Raw genomic sequence first — 22214 nt, forward strand, 5'->3', positions numbered from 1 at the left:
CATAATTTTTCCTGTCCTTTTTTCCTTGTAGGGAAGCAGCCCGAGAGTGTCGCAGAAAGAAGAAAGAATATGTGAAATGTTTAGAAAACAGAGTGGCAGTGCTTGAAAACCAAAACAAGACATTGATTGAGGAGCTAAAAGCACTTAAGGACCTTTACTGCCACAAATCAGATTAATTTGGGATTTAAATTTTCACCTGTTAAGGTGGAAAATGAACTGGCTTGGCCACAACCAGAAAGACAAAATAAACATTTTATTTTCTAAACATTTCTTTTTTTCTATGCGCAAAACTGCCTGAAAGCAACTTCAGAATTTCATTCATTTGTGCTTTTGCATTAAACTGTGAATGTTCCAACACCTGCCTCCACTTCTCCCCTCAAGAAATTTTCAGCGCCAGGAATCATGAAGAGACTGCTTTTCAACCCCCACCCTCCTCAAGAAGTAATAATTCGTTTCTTGTAAATTGATGGGGGAAATAAGGAAAAGAAAATCTTTTTTAAAATGATTTCAAGGTTTGTGCTGAGCTCCTTGATTGCCTTAGGGACAGAATTACCCCAGCCTCTTGAGCTGAAGTAATATGTGGGCCGCATGCATAAAGTAAGTAAGGTACAATGAAGAAGTGTTGATTGCCAAATTGACATGTTTTCACATTTTCATTGTCAATTATGTAAAATTGTTAAGAGACATACACTCTAAAAAAGAATTTTAGTATGGTATTGAAGAAATTAGGAATGTATTCAGAGTGCTTTCTATGTACATTCTCTTCTTCAATACTGAAACCTTGTCCTTTGGTTCTTACGAACATTCTGTATTAACTATATCTCTTCCATAGGGCAGTTGTTGCTTCTTAATTCAGTTCTGTATGTGTTCAGCATTTTTGAATACATTAAAAGAAGTAACCAACTAAATGAAAAAGCATGGTATTTGAATTTTAAATTAAATTGAAGTAAATAAAATTACAAATTAGTACTAAATTCTAAGTAAAAAGATGCTGATTAGTAAACCAACCCCTTGAGTTACATAACAAGGTTTTTAAATAAATGTTTTTGTCCTCGCTTTCAAAAATATTTATATTGTCACTTGTTTACTTAAAAGGATATTTCTAATTTACTGTTGTCCTTTGCACTTACATTATACCACCAACAGGAAAGCCTTCGAGATGTTAAAGCAAAGTGATGTATTTGTTATGAAATGTTACATGTAGAAAAATACTGATTCTAAATCTTTTCCACATTAACATACTTCAACAGAGAATCACCAGTGAATTTTTTAAATGAAAGAAGTTGTAGGGATATTATTCTAAAAAGTACAGTGTTAGATTTTAGATTTGCACAAGGAAAGCAATTCAGACATATTTGAATGACTACTGTACTACAATATTTGGATTGTCATTCTTATAAAACATTTTTTCGTTCTCTTCTAAAAAGGGTAGTTATATTTTAGCTTTCCAATATGCTATATTGCCTTTGTCATTTTATAAAGGAGCTACCTAGTTTAATTCCTGACTATAATAGTCTATATTTGTGTATGTCATACATTGTTCCTCTAATACTACTTTTAATTATTAATTTCGTGTTTTATTCACTGAGCCTGATAAATCTAAAAGTAATCCCTTAAAAGAAAAATAAGACTATGGTGGATTTTAAAAATTTGGAGACTGGCATAATGTTAGGTTATAATTTCTCATTTGAGAAGGAAATTCCTTTTAAAAAAAGAGTCAAGAAACTTAGAAGGTTAATGCTTCATATTTAGTAATGGGTTAAGAAAGTTAAATTTGTTTAACATGATAACAAAATGTACAGATTTAAGTGTTATTGGGTCCATTTAAAAGAGATTTTTAATTAGTATTTGTAAATGGTATATTTTTGTTTGTAACAAACCATTGTCTTTTTTCAAGGATGAACAGAGTTTATGAAGGAGCATCATTCTAAGAATTGAGTGATGTAGTCTTTATGTTTGGACAATTCACCAGATTCTCAAGAAGGCTTTCAAACGACTGTAAAGTTTGATATTTGTCCTGCTGAGCTAATGGGGAAAGTTATAGCATAAAAAATGTTTGTATACCAGCATAGATTTGTCATTTTCTAAAACTGGTTTAATAGAAACCAAGCAAAGTCACAAATCTGTTCACAAACTGGAATTATTTCTTATTGAGTCAAAATGTCAGATTGAACATTCTTAATGTCATAAGTGTTACAAATGAAAAATTGCCTGGTGTTTAGCAATTTGTATTCTCTAAAGTTCTGTTTTTCAAAAGCTGAGGCTTTCAAGTTAGGAAGTTGGTGGTCCTCTTAGTCCCTGATAAATCAAGGCAATCACATTCATATTAACTGGATGGATTTTATGTTATAAAGACCTGGTCCTTTATACTTTGAGGAAGATTGCACTGGTTTTGAAGTCAGTTACTGAATGTGAGGTGAGGAATGTATCCTGTTGCTAAGTCTGTTTTAGACCCTTGGAAAGACTTGAAGATTTCAGTTTATACAGATAGAAATCAAGCATCTTTTGTGTGGGCTTTTTTTTTAATATGAGAATTAGGGGGGAGGGGAAAGGTGTTTGTTTTTAAGCATGAAGCTTTGAGAACCTTTATTAAGAAAATGACATAATAAAAAAAAAATCCCATAGCCAAGAACATATGTGGCCACATTACCAGTAATAAATGTTTTTCTCTTCATATTGGCCAAAAGGGAATGAAAATGTCATCATAGGAATTTGTACATATGCTACTGATTTGCCTAGAAAATAGCAAGTTTGGTATCGCTCACTTTGCAAATATAGGGCCATGTGGCACTTTTATCTATAGGACAGATTAACTCTAATAAAAATGAAGTGGGGAGGGGTTTATTTTTGATATCTTACTCTTAGGAGTTTTTGAGCTTTGATAGTGTTTAACTGAAAAGTGGTTTAGAAAGGGCTAGATCCAATTTGTTCATTATTGAAAAATTGATATCAGATACAATTTTAAGTTCATTCTTTTTCAAACTCAAGTACCATATTGGCAACCATAATATTGTCATAGGTGCTCTGTTCATTTAGATATCCTGGGGAGGGAGGGGAAATGGCATTTGTATAATATATGTGTACATATATACATACAGTATATAATCTGAAAGCTCTGAGAGCTCTTAAGTCAGGAATGCTGAGTATTATAGTATATTGAGGTCAGATGAAATTTTACATTTTTGTGTGTTCTGTTGCATCCCTTCTGGTAGATTCTATGACTGCATTACTCCAGCACTCATGATTGATTTTTTATCGTCTAATTTTCTTCCAAGTATTTTATTATTAAGTTTTCGTTGGCTTGATACTTTTAAATATGTTGCTAGTCACTTGAAAACTTCCCCAACTTCCCCCACTAAAAGTATTTGGTTTTTATGCTTTGTCTCTGGCAGCTATAACAGTGGTAAGAACATTTTAAAGATAGCTTTTACAAGGAACCACTGACTTTTCAAAAATCATCCTGGGGAAGGAATTTTGATGTTTCATTTGAGCAGGGATTTTGTCAGAAAATGTGTTTTGACGGTAGTCAGCAGCAGTGCTAGTTTCTGAAAGCACAATACCAGTTAGGCAGCCTGTCCCATCAGATGTCATCTGGCTGAAGTTTATCTCTGTCTCTCAGGACTAATCCCTACTATCTTTTAACCTTTTGTGGTGGCATGTGGAATCATACAAAGGCTTAGGAAGAAACAAGTTTGTTTAAACCAGGATGTTTTTACTTACTTGAAGTGACTTCGATCTAGGTTTCTTTTTTTATATTTAATAAGTTTTTAATTCTATGATCAGTTAGAGTCAGCTATTAGCATAAATTGGTCTCTGTTTATTTTGAAAATCAAAGGCTGCTTCATTTTGTAGGATTATATAAGGCTAATATATATTAAAATTAGGATTTTGAATTAAAGTGGGTTTTAGAAATAGTGGTTACATACCTTTTCAGTTATTTTCAAGAGGCTTTATTTTGTTGCCTTTGCAGCCCTGAGAACTGTTGGTATGTTTTTTCCCATTGATCTAATACAAAAGTTGTATATTTATTTGGATTATATTTACATTATATTCTTTGTAAATGTTTGGTGTAACTTGCACTTTTAAAAATGACCCAGTTTGGGTATTAGCAACTTAAGGAAATTCCCTCATCAGTTAATTATCAACTGACTTTTTGGTCTTTCTCCTATCTTTAAATCATGTGACTTTAGAAGCTTTTCATTGATTAAAATATTTTAGCACCCCAAAGCTAGCCTTGAAAAATAGCTGTAAAAGAAACACCAGGAAATTAGATTTGACTAGCCCAGCATTAAAAGATGGGCTAAAACCTAATTTTATTCTTTTTTATCATGGATAAAGATTGAAGGAAAAGTAATTCGAGTGAATAATATTTATTTCCAGTTTTAAATGAGACTTTATCCTCATCCCAACATTAATACTATATATAGTATGCCAAAATGCCCGTTATTTTTTTCCAGAATAGTAAAAGATTTTTGAGGCCATTAAATTATTGTTTTATCATGGAGACCACATGTAGTAATAATCATTTTACTAAATTATTTTTATTTTAAATTGGCTTGGTTGACATCAAGGAAATGCTGCCTAAATTTGACTAATTTCAGATGAGGAAGGGGAAAGTGAAGTGTGCTTATGTAAGCCTGTAGGTAAAGAGTTGTGAGATAAAGTTGTTCACTCAGTTGTACAAAGCACAACTAGAACTTTTTGTTGGGTGGCTTACATACATCTTGAATACTTTTAATGTTAATAATGTTGACTTTATTAAGTTGACTACACAGTCATTGTATGTACTAGGAACTGGTTTCCTTGACTCTCTAGAATCAATGGCTAGGAGAGGCATTAATCCTTGAGGGATTGAACATATCATGAAGCTGAGTCAGTATGGAAGAATTTCAAATAAATTCAAACAGGGTGCTGACGTTCCATCTGTCTCATCTGCTTGTGATAAGTTCTTATTGATTAGTGAATGTAGCTTAAGCCTTTGTATGTGTCCTCAGGGGGCAGACAAACTTTAAGAGGGACCAGATAACGTTTGAATGGAGGGATTATATTTCAGGTGTTTTAACTTGAAATTTATTTTTTAAAAAAAGAAAAATTTAAAAAAAAAAAAATAGAACAAAGCCTGTGATGCAAGTTGGTATTATAAACAGGCAGAGTTGTTTAGCACAGAGAGAAAATATTGACCTGTCTGCATTCTGGTACTGTGGGTGCAGGTCCCAGCTGGGTATAACATGATACATTTTTAATTATTCTCACCAGCAAGTAAAAGGAAAATGAACAATCTTCCGGAAATGTCTTTGAAAAGAATCAGACAGTAGGAAATTCAAATTTTACCTACTTTATACGGCATTATTTAATACTTGCCTATAGAAGCGTGGCATTTCCAAGCTTCTGTCTGAGGAGCATCTCAGAGATGTGAGAGTAAATCTAAGATTGTTTAAAAATTGGTAGGGAAGGAAGAAAATCCCTGCAGATAATGATCTTATGTTTAGTTGGCCAAGTAAAATGATCTATCATTGTGTTTGGGAGGTTTTATTTTCTTATGTTTTTAAAATGAATTGGTAAATGCTTTATAGATGTATTTTTATCCAGGTGCCACTCCAATTTGTGTATGTAATAAACTTATTTATATTAAAAGTGGGAAATAATTTGTCAGCATTTTTCTTTGAGTATAGATTTATTAGAGGTGGCAAAGAAGAGTGCTAGTTAGCAGTTTTCCATGTAAAATTGTCCTTGACTGATTTGTCCACGTCAGTAGAAACCATCACCCCCACAAGAGAAATTATTTCTAACCTATAGGTATCGCTTGAAACTTTTTAGAAACAAAATAATCAGGGAAATTCCTAGAGAGAAAGGGTGTTTGGCTTTTTGGTTTTTCCTTGAGGATTGGGGTAAAGAATACTTCCCCCAAAACTATCAGCACAAAACAGGGTATTGATTTTTAACTCTGATGTTTCTATTGGAGTTGAATACTAAATAAATAACTATGAGGGAAATACATTTCTAATAAAATTCCCTACATTCTAGAAACATCCCTGTTTTAATTTTTTTACCTAAAATCTTTGTGCTTTATGTGTAAAGAAAAAAATGTACAAGTTACAATGCATTTTATTAACACTATGTACATATTAGCTGCTTTGTGTTCAGAATGGTAGCAATTGCTTTGTATATTAAAGTGATCCTTGTGAATTTGTGGAATATTGTCATAAAGTGCTTTTTCTTACTGTAATCTTTGTGGTATCAACTGTCATAATGCCCTTTTTACACAAACATTTATGTGCAGTCACATAAACATGCTTTTAAAAACTCTGTAAGTCTCTTTTTTGGGGATGGGATCTCTATATTTTGGTTTTTGCGAATTGTATTAAGCCATATTTTCTTGGACTCAGGTTTATTAGTTTCATTAAATGAGCAAAAGTTATGTTAGAATATATCATAAACTTGTGTTATATAGCAACAGAAAATTCAAGCAACAAGAACATATCTTAAGGTACTTCATTTTACTGCACTCTTAATTTTTAGCACAAAATGTCTCTTTTTCAGTAAGACTGAACAGTGCCTGTTTGAGGATTTGGAGGTATTACTGTCCTATTGAGATGACTAATGGAGACATATGATCAGCTGTGTCTAATGTAACATTCATGTGCGCGCTGAAAGGATAAGAATAAATAACTTCTCAGGTCCCCTTGCAATTCTAAAATTCTGTGATTATATTATAAAATGGTGGGGGGTGTGGTTAATCTTTGCTTAAGACATAAGAATAAAAGATTCTCTCCTATGCTATTGAACTTCTGAAATAAGTTCTAAAATGTCTGAAAATAAGCAACTATATTTATTCCTAAGTATATTCTTTTTTCTAATTGCCAAATGTGTTTATTAAGCCTGCTATACCTGCCATTATATTGAAAGAATTATATCAATTTCTTTTCTACAAAGAATGATCATATAATTTATTGTAAAAAATGAGACATTTTTGAGAGTGAAAGCGTGATGTTACATGGGGACAACAGGCATAAACCAGGATTGTGCTGAGCAAATCAGAATCTGTGGTCATCCTATTTGTTAGCATGTTCAGGTGCTTGGACGTCCATGCTGTCACTTGACAGACTGCTGGAGGACACATTTCTGGACACTGAAGTGACAAGGAAAGTCCTCAAAAAGCTAAGACACATACCCAAGGATATAATTCTCATAGACTTAGACAGTTTTAGTCCTAACCTCTCCACTAAAATCTAGACTCATAGATTTGTCATTTCTACTTTTTGCAAAATACAGGTCCAAAACAACTTTTATTTCTCCTCCAAATCTTCCTTCAGCTTATTTTTCCATCTTGTAAATGGTACCGCTATCCATTAAATTGCTTAAGGCAAACCCAGAAAAGCACTGCCTTAGTGTTATCCTTCTTCTCACTATGCATTTTAATTTCTCCACATCTTCCTTAAGCACAGTGACCAAACTGGGGCTAAGAATCCTAATGAGAGCCTAATGTGAAAAGAAAGGTTACTTTCCCGGAGTTTGAATGCTGTTTTTACTTATTTTTAATTGAGATGCAGTTTGCATAAACTTAACCATTTTAAAATGAACAATTAAGTGGTATTTAATAAATCCACAATGTTGTGCAATCACCACTTCTATCTAGTTCCAAAACATTTTCATCACTGCAAAATAAAACTCTATACACAATGAACAGTTACTTCCCATTTCCTCCTCCCCTCTGCCTCTGGCAACCACTAATCTGCTTGCTGCTTCTATGGATTTACATCTGAAGAATTCATATAAATGGCAATCAAATGTCTGGCTTCTTTCACTTAGTATGTTTTTGAGGTTCATCCACATTGTATCATGTATCAGTACTTCATTCCTTTTTATAGCTGAATAGTAATATTCCATTATATGTATATACCACAAGTTTATCCATCTGTTGATGACACTTGGGTTGTTTCCACTGTTCAGCTATTGTCAATGCTGGTGTTACAAACATTTGTGTACAAGTAAGTCTGTGTTTTCAAATCTCTGGGGTAGAAACAATTATTCTAAGTGAAGTATCTCAAGAATGGAATACCACCACCACATGTACTTTCTAATAAATCGGAACTGATGGGCACACATGTGCACAGAGGGAAATAAAAGTCATTGGAAATCAAGTGGGAGTGGGGGGAGAGTAGAGTTAAAAATATCTACCTACCAGGTACAATGAACAGTATTCAGGTGATGAGCACACTTATACTTGTGACTCAAGCATTTAAAAGCTATCCAAGTAACAAAAACATTTGTACCCTCTTAATATTTTGAAATTTAAACATTCTTTGTGGTATATACCTGGGAGTGGAATTGCTGGATCACCTAGTAATTCTGTTTAACTTGAGGAACTCTAAACTTTCCCTCAGCAGCTACACCATTTTACATTCCACCATTGATGTATGAGAGTTCCAATTTCTCCACATACTCACCAACACTTACTTTGCCATTTAAAAAATTATAGCCATCCTCATGGGTGTGGTCTCTCATTGTGGTTTTGATTTGTATTTCCCTAATGACTAATGAAATGGAGCATCTTTTCATGTGTGTTTGGCCATTTGCATGTCTTCTTTAAAGTAATGTCTGTTCAAGCCCCTTATTCATTTTTTTAACTGAGTTCTTTCCAGTTCATTTTTTAACAGTTCTTTCTAGTTAGGAGTTCTTTATATAGTCTAGATACTAGACCTTTATAATATTTTCTCCTGTAAGTTTTCTTTTCACTTTCTTGATAATGTCATTATTTCTTAGTTTTTTAAAAAAATATGTACACTTGTAAAAAACTAAACAGTGCCAAAGGGCAGTCAAAAGCAGTTTCTTGTGTATCCTTTTAGTGTCAATCTGTGCATATACACACAAATGTTATACATTCTCTCCTCTCTCCCTTTTTTACACAAATAGTGGCTTATGAACTGTTCCCATTGTACTGAATCATCAATGTAACCAGTACCCCCTTTTGTGGCCGTTTAGCTTGTCTGAAACTTTTGACTTACATATATATGTATACAAATTAGTAACTAGATATACACAAATTAGTATATCTCTAGGATACTTAGAAATTATTTCTGAAGTGTGGTTTTCTTCATATTTGGAGGTAATTTCCTAAGCATTTTGTTAAGAATCTACTAAATTATTATCAATATTGGTTATTTTTTATATCAAACTTTATTTTTTTAAGGAAGAAAAATTAGAAGTAGCAGCAATAACCTTACACAAGGGTATAAAGTAAGTAGGCTTTCTTTCCTCTTCTCATCTCTGTTATACTGTTTTCCCTTCTAATCTACTTCAGAAACTCTTCTCAGCAAAGAAATTTAATTTTTCAATATGCCGTCTTTTCTAGTGTTACTAAATTTTTAACCCTTCCTGGTTGTAGAAAGAAAAGTACAACATGATTTTGGAGCAGAAAGAGCTAACAAATCCTCTAATTTTAAAGTAAAACACAGAGCTGAGGGAGGAATGCCCAGATGTCATGCTGTTCATGTCAGTGCTCTGAGAACACACGTTTCTAGTTTCCCAGAGCAAAGCTGTCTATATTCACTGCAGTGACTCACCTCATTCTTGCTAAAGACTTTGAACGCTACTTCTCTCTAGGTAGAGGTTCTGGAAAGCACTAAGATTATGACTGTTTCTCTAACACTAAAATAAATCACATCTATTTTACCAACTATTAAGTCAGGCCCTATTATCTAGGACCACTTAACAATACTGAGTGTATTATATAGTGATTTTTTAAAGCAAGCTTTTATTTTTGTTAATTTAAGAATCAGAGTCTGGACCAATGGCAGTAATCCAAGCAACTTAGGAGGTTGAGGCACGAGAATCTCTTGAGCCCTGGACTTCTAGGTTTCAGTTAAGCTTTGATCGTACCACCTGCACTCCAGTCTGGGTGACAGAGCCAGACTCTATCTCTAAAAAAAAAGAATCGGTAGGAAATGCTTCCCATAAACTAAATAGCAATTAAATTGTATTGCTTACTGGAAGTGAATCTTTTACATATATTCACAGTAATTTTGTTACTGAGAATATGCTTTGATTTTATTGCTTTATTTTTCTGTCCATCTTTGTTGAACATCAGATGATGATTATTTTTTTATTTATTTATTTATTTGCAGAGACAGGATTTCATTCTGTCAGCCAGGCTGGAGTAGAGCAGTACAGTCATAGTTCAGATGAGGTCTCACTACATTGCCCAGGCTAGTCTTGAACTACTGGCCTGAAACAATCCACTATCTACCTCAGCCTTCCAAAGTGCTGGGATTACACATGGGAGCCACCATGCCTGTAATATCCCTGAAAACTTACTTCTCTCTTACCTTGACAAGGAAAAATAAAGTGCAGAAATTAGGTAATTTAATACAGTAACTCATCTGTAAAGAAATCTGTATTTTTAATATATCAGTGTTTAACAAACTCCCTTTATGAACAGAGCACTGTGTTAATACTTGAGATATAAAGCATAATGCAAGATAAAACATTCTGGCCAGGAACAGTGGCTCATGCCTGTAATCCTAGCACTCTGGGAGGCCAAGACAAGAGAATCGTGTGAGGTCTGGAGTTCAAGACCAGTCTGAGCAAGAGACCCCATCTCTGTTAAAAATAGAAAAAAATTAGCTGGGCATGGTGGTACACACTTGTAGTCCCAGCGGCTGGGGAGACTGAGGCAGGAGGATCACTTGACCCCAGGAGTCTGAGGTTGCTGTGAGGGAGGCTGACTCTACTGCACTGTAGCCCAGGTGAGACTCTCAAAAAAAAAAAAAAAAAAAAATCTAAACAATGTTACGGTTCTGCCCTGAGTTTTCAATCTAGTGTTAAGTATTTTGATCAATTAGAATTGATCCTTTTGTGTAAAAGAATAAATGTTCAACTAAAAACTATTTGAAGATAGTACCCAGGCCATCTATCATGAACTAAAGCAAGCTCCCCTTAAGAATGATCCACTTGTAAAACAATAGCATTCTTTATAGTGGAGTTCTAAGAACCTGGAGTCATACGTGTATTTTAATATAGCATCTTGGCAGTAGTATTTGATATTAATTGAGGGAACAGTTACTGACACCCACTAGATAGCTTAAAACTGTATTATATTATAGTTCAAAGAAATTGGGCAATCTGAGAATCGAGGCTTAACAAAGTAGGCTTGAACTCGGTTTCTATCTTTAACTTGAGGACATAACAAGAACACTTAAAATGTAGATTTATGAGATAAATTAATACTTCTAACAAATAAATAATATGTCCCAACTTCACTGACATTTGTAGTGGATACTGGTGTGCTGCCCAAGTATTTATTCATTCTCTCTCTCTCTCTCTGTCACACACACACACACACACACACACACACACACACACACACACACACACACACACACACACCCTACACCTCTGAAGCACTCATTTCCCCAGCTTCTGGGAATGTTGGTGGCTGATGGCTACCAACTGAGTCCCACTGCAGGTACTGTCTTCAGCCCAAGGTTATGCCCCTTGCATCCAGTCACTAGTCCATACAGGAGCATCCAGCTCTAAAGAGTTAGCTGTGTACTTTCCTGACTACATCCTAGCTCAATTTCTCCCTCTTTCCCAGTCATGCTTCTCTGATTCCCTAAAAGTACTGGTGTTAGAAAGCATTCCCATTTTAACTTTCTGCACCCTAATCTCCATCTCTGAATCTATTTCCCCAGCGAACCTGATCCACAACAACATTCTAAAACCAAAGAAAAATCACTTGATTTTCACTTATACAGCCAAACTATTCCTGATTTTTTTCTTGCTTGTCTATTAGAAAGAAAAATTACTTTCAACCTTTTCTGATTCTTAATCTTACAAAAATGTAAAACATAACACAGTAACAGCTTACCTCACCTGGCAGAGCACCCAGGCATCTTGAAGCTCCCTACTTCCACCCCACCATACCCCCATCCATTTTAATACCTATCTGCAGCGTTAGGGATCTTAAAGGAACAGAACTCTAATGTATTCATTTCTAATAATATACCTAAAATGGGACTGGCTTTTCATTACAGTGTTAGTGATATTGCCAGGCTTTTATTTTACTTGTTTTAAAAGATCTTCCATATATATTCATGGTGCGGTATTGGCATTTTATGGATTCAGTAGACTATTTCCATTTCATGTGCATTTATCAGCATTGTGTTGAACTGGTACAGAATACTCACAATTTTTAATTCACCTTTATTAAAGTAAAACTATTTTAAATATATGCAGAAAATAACAATGGATATTTTTACATCAAAGAGTTAAAAAGGTTTTTAATGTTTTTTAAAACAAAAATCTATCTCTAGTACCAGATACCATATTGAGATTATAATATTCTTGCAGTCTAAATTTGTTTAAGCTATTGTTTAAGCTTTTATATTGTCAAAAAGATTTGTGTGACTTCATTCATAAAGTCTATCAAAGATAGGCCGGGTGTGGTGGCTCACACTGTAACCCTAGCACTCTGGGAGGCCGAGGCTGGAGGATCACTTGAGGTCACGAGTTTGAGACCAGCCTGAGCAAGTGCGAGACGCCCATCTCTACTAAAAATGGAAATAAATTAGCCGGACAACTAAAAATAGGAAAAAAAAAATCAGTCAGGCCTGGTGGCACATGCCTGTAGTCCCAGAGTTACTCAGGAGGCTGAGGCAGGAGGATTGCATGACCTCAGGAGTTTGAGATTGCTGTGAGCTAGGCTGATGCCATAGCACTCTAGCCCGGGCAACAGAGCAAACTCTGTCTCATAAAAAGAAAAAAAAATCATAAAACAATTTAGCAGTCATTTAACCCAAAGGTCAATAGCCTCTAAATGCAATGCATCTTTTTCCTTATTTGTGTGTGTGATATATACCAGATACTGGGGGAGCAAACAATGGAAGAGGCAGAAGCATTCCTGGCCTCCTGAGGCTCCTGGTCTACTAGGGATTCTGACCTTGAATGATCAAGTGCAACACAAAAGGAGCTTACATTTGGGGAGCTGACCTCTCATAGAGAGATGAGATTTAAAACTTTTTTGACATCCTTTGCATTATAAAGAGGCAAGGAAAGCCTAGAAGAGAAATACACAATAACATTTGAGAAAGGATAAAGCTGAAGGGGAAAACAATACCATTTGATTTAAAGATATCTATTCCAGTCAAAGATTTTAGCTGCTTTTAAAAAGTAACTAAAATTTTATTTTACATATTCCTTTGTTTATATAACTAAACCTAAAATTAAGCCAAAAAAGCATGATATGAGACCTCAGAAAACTCATCCTACTCAAAACAACCAAAAGTGTTTAAGACCTAAATGGGAGCTGGGTGCAGGGGCTCACACCTGTAATCCTAGCACTCTGGGAGGCTAAGGCTGGTGGATTGCTTGAGCTCAGCAATTCGAGACCAGCCTGAGCAAAAGACAGACCCCATCTCTACTAAAAATAGAAAAAAAAAATTAGCCAGACAACTAAAAATAGAAACAGCAAAAAAAATTAGCCAGGCGTGGTGGCTCGTGCCTGTAGTCCCAGCTACTCAAGAGGCAGAGGCAAGAGGATGACTAGAGCCCAGGAGTTTGAGGTTGCTGTGAGCTATGATGATGCCATGGCACTCTAGTGAGACTCTGTCTCAGGGAAAAAAAAAAAAAAAAAGACCTAAATGGGGCAAAAGACTTCAATAGCATGAGCAGTTCAGGGAATGTATGTTAACTCTCTTCTTTTACATCCAGAAAATTAGAAAACTGGGCTAAACATTATATACCTCAGAATATACTTAAAATAATTTGCATGACTTAACCTCACCAAAACAAGATTACTAGTTTAAAGACACCTTTTTACCAGCCCTTCATATCATCAGTGAAAACTGTTTTTATCAAGAGGGAGTAGCACGGTACGTACACAAAAACAGCTTAAACCAAAATTTCATACTTTTCTTTAATGTTAAATTTCAGAGTGAGTAAAATATAACTAAAAATCACAGCAATGGGACAGAGCACTGCTTTGTCTTAAAACTGCACATGTGCTTTGTCCCCTGAGAACCTCTAGTTAGACTTTTTGCAAAGTAAGCCATTTCATTAAATATGGTTAGAATTCCAGTTTAAGACCTTAATGGACACACTCAATAACATTTTTATAAATTATAGCCAATTATAAGTCCTCCCTCTGGTTTCTCTTCTGTGCTTTGTAGATATGTATATCTTTTTCAGGATCATAATGAACCTTACTCACAGTAAATTGCCTCTTCAGCATTGCTAAGAAGTTGTTATCCCGTTCATAGCGAATTCGACAAGCTAAAAGGATCACAGAGCGATTGCTACAGAGATGTTCCAGTGTTTGAAGAAGATCTGTGAATGTTTCTTCTAAATATATGATATCAGCTCCAAGTATCAGGTCAAATTCTCCAGGTGAAAAACTCCCCAAATTTTGTCCCCAAGTCAGCTCCTTAACCACCACCTTGGGTTGGATATGAGGAGGTAAGTTGGCTTGAACGTTTGATTTAAGAAATTCTAATGCTACTTTTCGATCCGTGATAGTCACATGAGCACCTACAATGTGGGACAAAGAAAAAGTAATGTGCACATCAGTACAACTCTAATAGGCAGAAAAAGGATCAAGTTCAATGTAGAGTGTCTCTCCATATTCCACCTGATATGCCGAATATCAGTCTACTTGGACAACTGCAACACAACACTGACTACTGGCTCCTTCTGCACTGCCTGTTGGTAAAAGTGAACCTTTGATTTGCCTCTATCACAAACCTGCTGTTTGCTGAAGCTGTGCCTATAAACTGCAGAGTTACCAAGTGACACAAGCTGATGCTTCTGAATTCTGCAAGCAGAGGGGGCCCATACTTCTTCATTAGGTCACAAGCTTAAGTCAGTAGACCTCATGGTAAAATGGAATCCAAGAATGAAAAATCTGGGAGCACAGTATAATTATGAAAATGATACTAAAAAACAGAAAAAGGCTGTTTTGTGGGGCTAAAGTTTAAAAAAGAATTAGGGAAGAGATAAATCGGCTACTAAGAAATCCCAGTCCACCTCTCCTTATGCTGTTATGAAGCAGCCAACCTATAGGTTTATATAATACATATATAAATCATTGAAAAACTATAAACTTAAAAATTACTGAATTATATTAAAGTAATATAGGTTAAAATGCTAGATCATGTTAAGTGCTAAGCTTCTACATACTGTATAGAAAATTAATGAGGCAATGTTTTGTTAATCTGTTTCTTGTGAGTTGTTGATAATGAACTAAAAGATTTAACTTTCTGAACCATTATTAATCAGAGAAGATTGAACTGTAGTTATCCTTAAGGTGAACCAACCACATAAGGTTAAGTTTGATATACCTCTTCTATGTTGTAGGAATAATAAAACAAGTATAATCCTGTTTAGTTTTGGTCCCAGAAGTTCTGAAATTTAAAATTATGTTTCATTCTTTCATAAAATTATTTCTCACCTGTGTCCTTCTTCAGTTGATAATCTTCATAGGTAATCCCCCCCACAGGATGTCAGACCCGCTGACTAGCACTATCTCTGCGGGAGCTTACACTTAAGTTGTTAGATTTTACAAGCCTGGACCCACCACTTTGACTGTTCATTGCTAGACAGTGTGTTGCCCAATGAGCAGAATTCAAAGATAGTTTTCACCTCTTCTGATGATAAAAATTGGAGACAGCCTTTTCCTTGTTTGACTTAGAACTTTATCTCTGGACTTCTTAACAATCCACAGAATGTTCTATTGGCAATACTGGAGGGTTCTAGTCTTTTATATATTACCTTGGTACTCACTTTAATAGCTCTTAGATATAGACCTTCTCTAATGTCTGTTCCAGGTATTCTGGAGGCTACTTCTAACCTATTTAGGTACCCCAGAAGTTCGAATAGGATCTTAATGCCAGCTGACCATTCCCTATAACATCCATCAATTCTACAAATATGAGTGGCTACCATCAGCCCTGGGATAAAACCTCTACCCTCATACAGCTTACATTCAAGTGAAGAGAAAGGCAATAAGATGTCTTTTAAAAAAACAGAATATCCATTGTAATCATAGCACTCTCGGAGGCCAAGGCAGGAGGATCGCTCGAGGTCATGAGTTCAAGACCAGCCTGAGCAAGAACGAGACCCGTCTCTACTAAAAATAGAAAGAAATTAATTGGCCAACTAAAAATATATAGAAAAAATTAGCTGGGCATGGTGGTGCATGCCTGTAGTCCCAGCTACTCAGGAGGATTGCTTGAGCCCAGGAGTCTGAGGTTGCTGTGAGCTAGGCTGATGACACGGCACTCTAGCCCAGGCAACAGAGTAAGACTCTGTCTCAAAAAAAACAAAACAAAAACAAAAAAAACACAGTATATCCAGTATGTTAGCTGGTGACACATGCTAAAGAAAAAAATAAAGCAGGAAAGAGACATGAAACGTCAGGAAGGGAGGTTGGTGTGAAATTTTAGATCAGGTATGTAGTGAAGTGCTCACTGAGAAGGTGATTTAGATAAAGGCATGAAGGGAGTGAGGGAATAACCAAGTATACATCAAGGGGAAGAACATTCCTGGCAGACAGAAGAGCAAGTACAAAGTCCTCGTGAGGCAGGCAAGGAAGCTGGAGTGACCGGAACAGAGCGAACAAGGAACAAAGTTGCAGGAGATGAGGTTAAAGTCATGGGAAGGGAGCCTGGTCATCTAGGGACCCAAAGGTCATGTAGGTCATGTTTTGAAACTGCTTTGACTTTCACTGAGATGGGAAGCCACTGGAAATTGCTGAGGGGAAATATGAATGGTCTGACTTAGTTCTAACAGAATCTCTGGCAGTGGATCATCTACCACGATGATCCAGGTGCAGGATGCTGTGGTTTGCACCTTGCTGCAACATCCCCAGACGCCTTCCACAAGCCAGCTCCCAAATGCAACCGACCAACAAACAACTACTTTCCCGGCTTTCATGGGAATCACTCCTTACTATTCACTCCAGTTTTATCACCCAAATGTCCATTCCTGAACATTACAGCCTTGTCTATGGTTTTGTTTTGTTTGGGGCTTTTTTTTTTTTTGCTTCATTGGGGTTGAGGGTGCAGAGGATGCATTAAGTCTATCATTTACTCTCTCAGTTTCCTTTCTATCTTTCTTTCCCTAGCAGTGTAGAGAAGAAACAGATCACGTGTCCTGTGGTTTCCCAGTCTGGATTTTGCTGACTGCGTTGTTTGGATGGTTTAGCAGTACAGTAAGAAATGTCATCAGCTAAGAGTGAAAACAGAAAGACTAGAGGTTTGAGAAAACAAAAATACAAAACAGTCGCTCAGCAGAGTAAGACAGGAAGTAGAGTGTGACTGCCCAGCAGTATCAAGAGCCCCTTCAGGTTCCTGATCATGAAATTACGGTGAGACCCCACAGCAGTCTTTCCTCCAGCCACATTCAGCTGAGCGGGCACAGGCCTGGGACAGGTGGCAAGCTACACTTAACCTGGGTTGTTTTTAGCCTAGTGAATAACAGGAGGCAAGGAAGGGCAAGGTGTTGATGGTATGTGAAGATGATGATAAAATGACTCCCCATGAGATTTATACTGGGTAAGGAGGGAAGTGAGTCAATATTTAGTTTATAAAGAGACAACACAGCCTGCTGTCACTTAGTAATGGAAAAGGAATGTAACATGTAATGGAAAAGGAGTAAACATGTCTCATCACTTTTAGTTTTGTAACACCTTAATTTTTGCAAACATTCAAGCACATTCTCTGTGCTAGAGATACAAAGATGAGCAAGAAAGTCCTCACTCAGAGTCATATTCTCATAAGGGAAAGACACAAACATTATTGTAATGCAACATGGGAAGTAAAGTAATAGGAAAATAGGTGTGCATAGGAAATCACATGGTCACAAAGGAGAAATTCTTCAAGAGGAGCAGAGGTCAATCAAAAATTCCCAAAGGAAGGAAAATCTGCATTTACACTTGAAAGATGTGGCATGAACCAAGGGAAAGGGGTGAAGAAAGGGCATTCAGGGCAGAAGAGACAGGCCAGGGCAGTATGTGTGTACAGGACCTTTGAGCAATGCAGTCACGTTGAAGAACAAAGCTGAAGAGGCAGGCAAGTGAGAGCACCACGCCTTGCTAAAAAGCCGGGGGATTTAGCTTGCAAGCAGGTAGTGGGAAGGCAGAGAAATGTTTAAGCACAGGTTACCTCATCGATTCTGCATTTTCGATAGGCCACCATCAAGGCTATTGAGAAAGTAGGTTTGAGAAGATAGTGCAGAGACAGACAGGTCAGGTGGGAGGGTGATATGATCACACAGGCAACATGATGATAGCTCAAGCCAGGCAGTGAGAATGGAAAAGGAGAAATAGCTTCAAGAAGTAGGCTGGGCTCGGTAGCTCACACCTGTAATCCTAGCACTCTAGGAGGCCAAGGCGGGCGGATCGCTCAAGGTCAGGAGTTCGAAACCAGCCTGAGTGAGACCCCATCTCTACTAAAAATAGAAAGAAATTAAACAACTAAAATATATATATACAAAAAAAAAATTAGCTGGGCATGGTGGCACATGCCTGTAGTCCCAGCTACTCGGGAGGCTGAGGCAGCAGGATTGCTTGAACCCAGGAGTTTGAGGTTGCTCTGAGCTAGGCTGACGCAACGGCACTCACTCTAGCCTGGGCAACAAAGTGAGACTGTCTCAAAAAGAAAAAGTAGTAGTTAAAAGATAGAATCAGGCCAGGCGTGGTGGCTCACGCCTATAATCCTAGCACTCTGGGAGGCCAAGGTGGGCATATTGCTCAAGGTCAGGAGTTCGAAACCAGCCTGAGCGAGACCCCATCTCTACTAAAAATAGAAAGAAATTAATTGACCAACTAAAAAGATATATATACAAAAAATTAGCCGGGCATGGTGGCACATGCCTGTAGTCCCAGCTACTCGGGAGGCTGAGGCAGTAGGATCCCTTGAGCCCAGGAGACTGAGGTCGCTGTGAGCCAGGCTGATGCCACAGCACTCACTCTAGCCTGGGCAACAAACTGAGACTCTGTCTCAAAAAAAAAAAAAAAAAAAAAAAAAAAAAAAGATAGAATCAGCAGAGGAGGTAAAGGGGGAGTCAAGAAGTTGGCATGAGTGACTACATGGACAGTGATACCAACTCGGAAGAACGAGTCTGGAAAGCGTTCAAGAAGAGTGCGGGTTTAAGCATGTATTGTTTGAAGTGCTGGAAAATAGCTAGATAGAGATATCCAGCTTTCAGTGAAACACACAAGTCAAAAGGTCAGCAGAGATTTGCACTAGAATTACAGAAAAGTAAAAGACACTATCTTCCTGAGCATTGTATTTTAAGATAGTGGTCCCCAGGCTTGGTTGGCCCTCAAATCATGGAAAGCTCTTAAAATCCAGATTTCCTGACTCCAACCCAATTTATAGACTCCTATCTTCAAGATGGACTATTTTTCTTCTATGAATACAGTAATCCCCTCTTATCTGCAACAGATACATTCCAAGACCTCCAGTTGATGGATGGAACCACGGATAGTACCAAACCCTATATATACTATGTTTTTTTCCTATATACACACACCTATGGTAAAGTTTAATTTACAAATTAGGCACAGTAAGAGATTAACTAATAAAAAATAGAATTATAACAATATACTATAATAAAAGTTACGTGAATGTGCATGTTCACTCTCTCAAAATATCTTCTTGCACTGTACTCACCTATTATATTTTCAGATCGACACTGATCATGGGTGACTGAAGCCACGAAAAGTGAACATGGAGAAGTAGTTCCTAACCAAAATCCATTAGTTTTGTGACCTCGGTTAAGTTACTTACCCTCCATTAAGCCTTCATTTCACTACTTTTTTTCTTTTCAAGGTCCCACTCTGTCAGCCAGTCTAGAGTGCAGTGGCATCATCATATCTCACTACAACCTCAAACTCCTGGGCTCAAGCATCCTCCTGCCTCAGCCTCTCAAAGTGCCATGATTACAGGCATGAGCTACCATGCCCAGCCCATTTCACCACTTGAAGAGAATTCTAAGCCAGAAAGGTCTCCTTATCATGCAGGGAATGAGATAGTATCATGTGAGAATGAGAGACTGCGAATGCACAGCCCTCAGAACACAGGAACTGCTCAGGAATTAGCAGCTGGTTTTTCTTTTTTTTTCCCATCTTGCTCTGAATATCACTGAAAGCTGGTTTTTTTTTGGTTTTTTTTTAACAGGAAAGCCTTATCACCCTATATTAATGTCTGCATAGCATTACTTTTTTGGCTTTTTTCTTTACTACTCCTCTCCCCCTGATCAGACTAAGAATGTAAGCTTCTTGAGACACCTGCCTTCCTGTTCACTGCTCTACCTGTAGCAATCTGCCAGACATGTGAAAGATGCTCCCTAAATTTAGGAATAAAGGACTAAGTTTACAAAAACAAAAACACTTTTTAAAAGATAACAATTAATCCCTTTCTGAGACTTCAAAATCAGTATGTGTTTTAGTTCTCACCGTTTCTATTTTATTTTTTATTTATTTTTTAGGAGATGGGGTCTCACTCTGTTACCCAGACTGGAATGCAATGGTGCGATCACAGCTCACTGTAACCTCAAACTCCTGAGTTCAAGCATCTTCCCACCTCAGCCTCCAGAGTTGCCAGTATTACAGGCGTGAGCCATCACACCTAACTCTGTTTTGTTTTATCGTTTTTGTTTTTTTGAGATAGTGTCTCACTCTGTTGCCCAGGCTAGAGTGCCATGGTGTCAGCATAGCTCACAGCAACCTCAAACTCCTGGGCTCAAGCGATCCTCCTGCCTCAGCCTCCCTAGTAGCTGGGACTACAGGCATGCACCACCATGTCCGGCTAATTTTTTCTATATATATTTTTAGTTGGCCAATTAATTTCTTTCTATTTTTAGTAGAGACAGGGTCTCGCTCTTGCTCAAGCTGGTTTCGAACTCCTGACCTTGAACAATCCACCCCCCTCGGCCTCCTAGAGTGCTAGGATTACAAGCATGAGCCACTGGCCCAGCCAAATTCTGTTTTAAAGAAATTAACTTTTCTCTACCCCTCAGGTTTCAGCATCAAAACTTCTCAAGCCTAATACTTTGTAATAACAAACAGTGAATATGAAAATCATATAGTAGTAGAGAAATGCTTATGACATAACATTAGATAATTTATATGTGTATGTGTATACAGATACACACATATATAGTACCATAATTATAACCATGATTAAAAATACAGACAAAAAAGAATAGAAAGAAATACACCAAAATGATAATTGCAATTATGTTATAGAGTCATAAATAATTAGAATCATTGGTGGGTTTTTTCTTCTCTTTTAAACTGCTTTTAAGTTTATTTTGTAATAGAATTACATCAGGTTTTTAACAAAACTATTAATTTTCATGATTTTCCAAAAAGGCTTCAATCAAGTTTGTTCATCTTTTTTTAAATATTTTTTTGCTAATTTTTTATATTTTTATTTATTCTTTTTTTTCTTTTTCATTGCTTTCCATCCTAGTTTGTCCTATAGTTTGTTCATCTCTTATTCCAAACTATTTGAGTGTCTAATGCATGGCAAATGCTATAGAAGGGCCAAGGACACACAGAAGGAGCTTTGGTCCCATTTCTCAAGAGCCTCAGCCTGCCAGGAGAGACAGACCCATGAAAAAACGGCCTACAACAAAATGTGACAAAGCTGGGATAGAGGTGGGAGCATTCCAAACACTACAGAAAAAAAGGCGGCAGTGATTAATCCTTTGTGGGGGGTGGGACAGGAAAAGACAGTGAAGCTGGGCTGTGAAACATACATCTCCTACTTACAACAACAACACCGTGTGCTGTTCTGTTGTTCTATCCCACACCCAGAACCAACCAAGTCTTCTGTGGCATCGACTAACTAACCCCTCAGTCTGTGATGGTACTTGAAATAACTTATCATGACTTTCCCAAACTCAGACACCCAGATTTCTAGATCAGAAAAAGTATTCAGAATATCAATCAACACTCATGGAGCATTTCCTTTGTGTCAATGAGCTAACATATTTCTACACACAGTCTCATTGGATCCTCACTGTGGAATACTATTATTATCCCCATACTACAGATGGGGCAAAGTTTAGAGGTTAAGCAACTTGCCCAAGGTCACACAGCTACTAAGAGATAAAAGAGGTATCCAAACCAACTGTAACTAGACCTATGCACTTTACCACACCAACAGGTCTCTACACCAGCCAACAGATTTGCATCGAGCCCTTGTTCTCAG

The 22214-nt window shown here is 36.8% G+C and overlaps 2 protein-coding genes across 6 annotated transcripts in view; one reads left to right on the forward strand and one right to left on the reverse strand.

Annotated features, from left to right (window-relative positions):
* The window catches only part of CREB1 (cAMP responsive element binding protein 1), a 54922-nt gene extending 48616 nt beyond the window's left edge, over positions 1-6306 (forward strand). For 2 of the 3 annotated variants that reach the window (XM_012752080.2, XM_012752082.2), the window contains one exon: positions 32-6306. In XM_012752080.2, coding sequence (XP_012607534.1) covers positions 32-176 — 145 coding nt within the window. In that variant the 3' untranslated portion in view covers positions 177-6306. The remainder of the gene's footprint in view (positions 1-31) is intronic. The other variant, XR_012920612.1, reaches the window with a different exon arrangement.
* The window catches only part of METTL21A (methyltransferase 21A, HSPA lysine), a 73856-nt gene that overhangs the window by 46230 nt on the left and 5412 nt on the right, over positions 1-22214 (reverse strand). Inside the window, exon 4 of one of the 3 annotated variants that reach the window (XM_012752085.3) lies at positions 13899-14523. The exons of the other annotated variants lie outside the window; for them this stretch is intronic. Within the exon in view, the coding sequence (XP_012607539.1) occupies positions 14126-14523 (398 nt within the window). The 3' untranslated portion in view covers positions 13899-14125. Of the gene's footprint in view, positions 1-13898; positions 14524-22214 lie in introns of those variants that run through there. 3 annotated transcript variants of the gene reach the window in all.

Source organism: Microcebus murinus, chromosome 8, assembly GCF_040939455.1.
Source record: "Microcebus murinus isolate Inina chromosome 8, M.murinus_Inina_mat1.0, whole genome shotgun sequence".
In the NCBI taxonomy this organism is placed as follows: Eukaryota; Metazoa; Chordata; class Mammalia; order Primates; family Cheirogaleidae; genus Microcebus; species Microcebus murinus.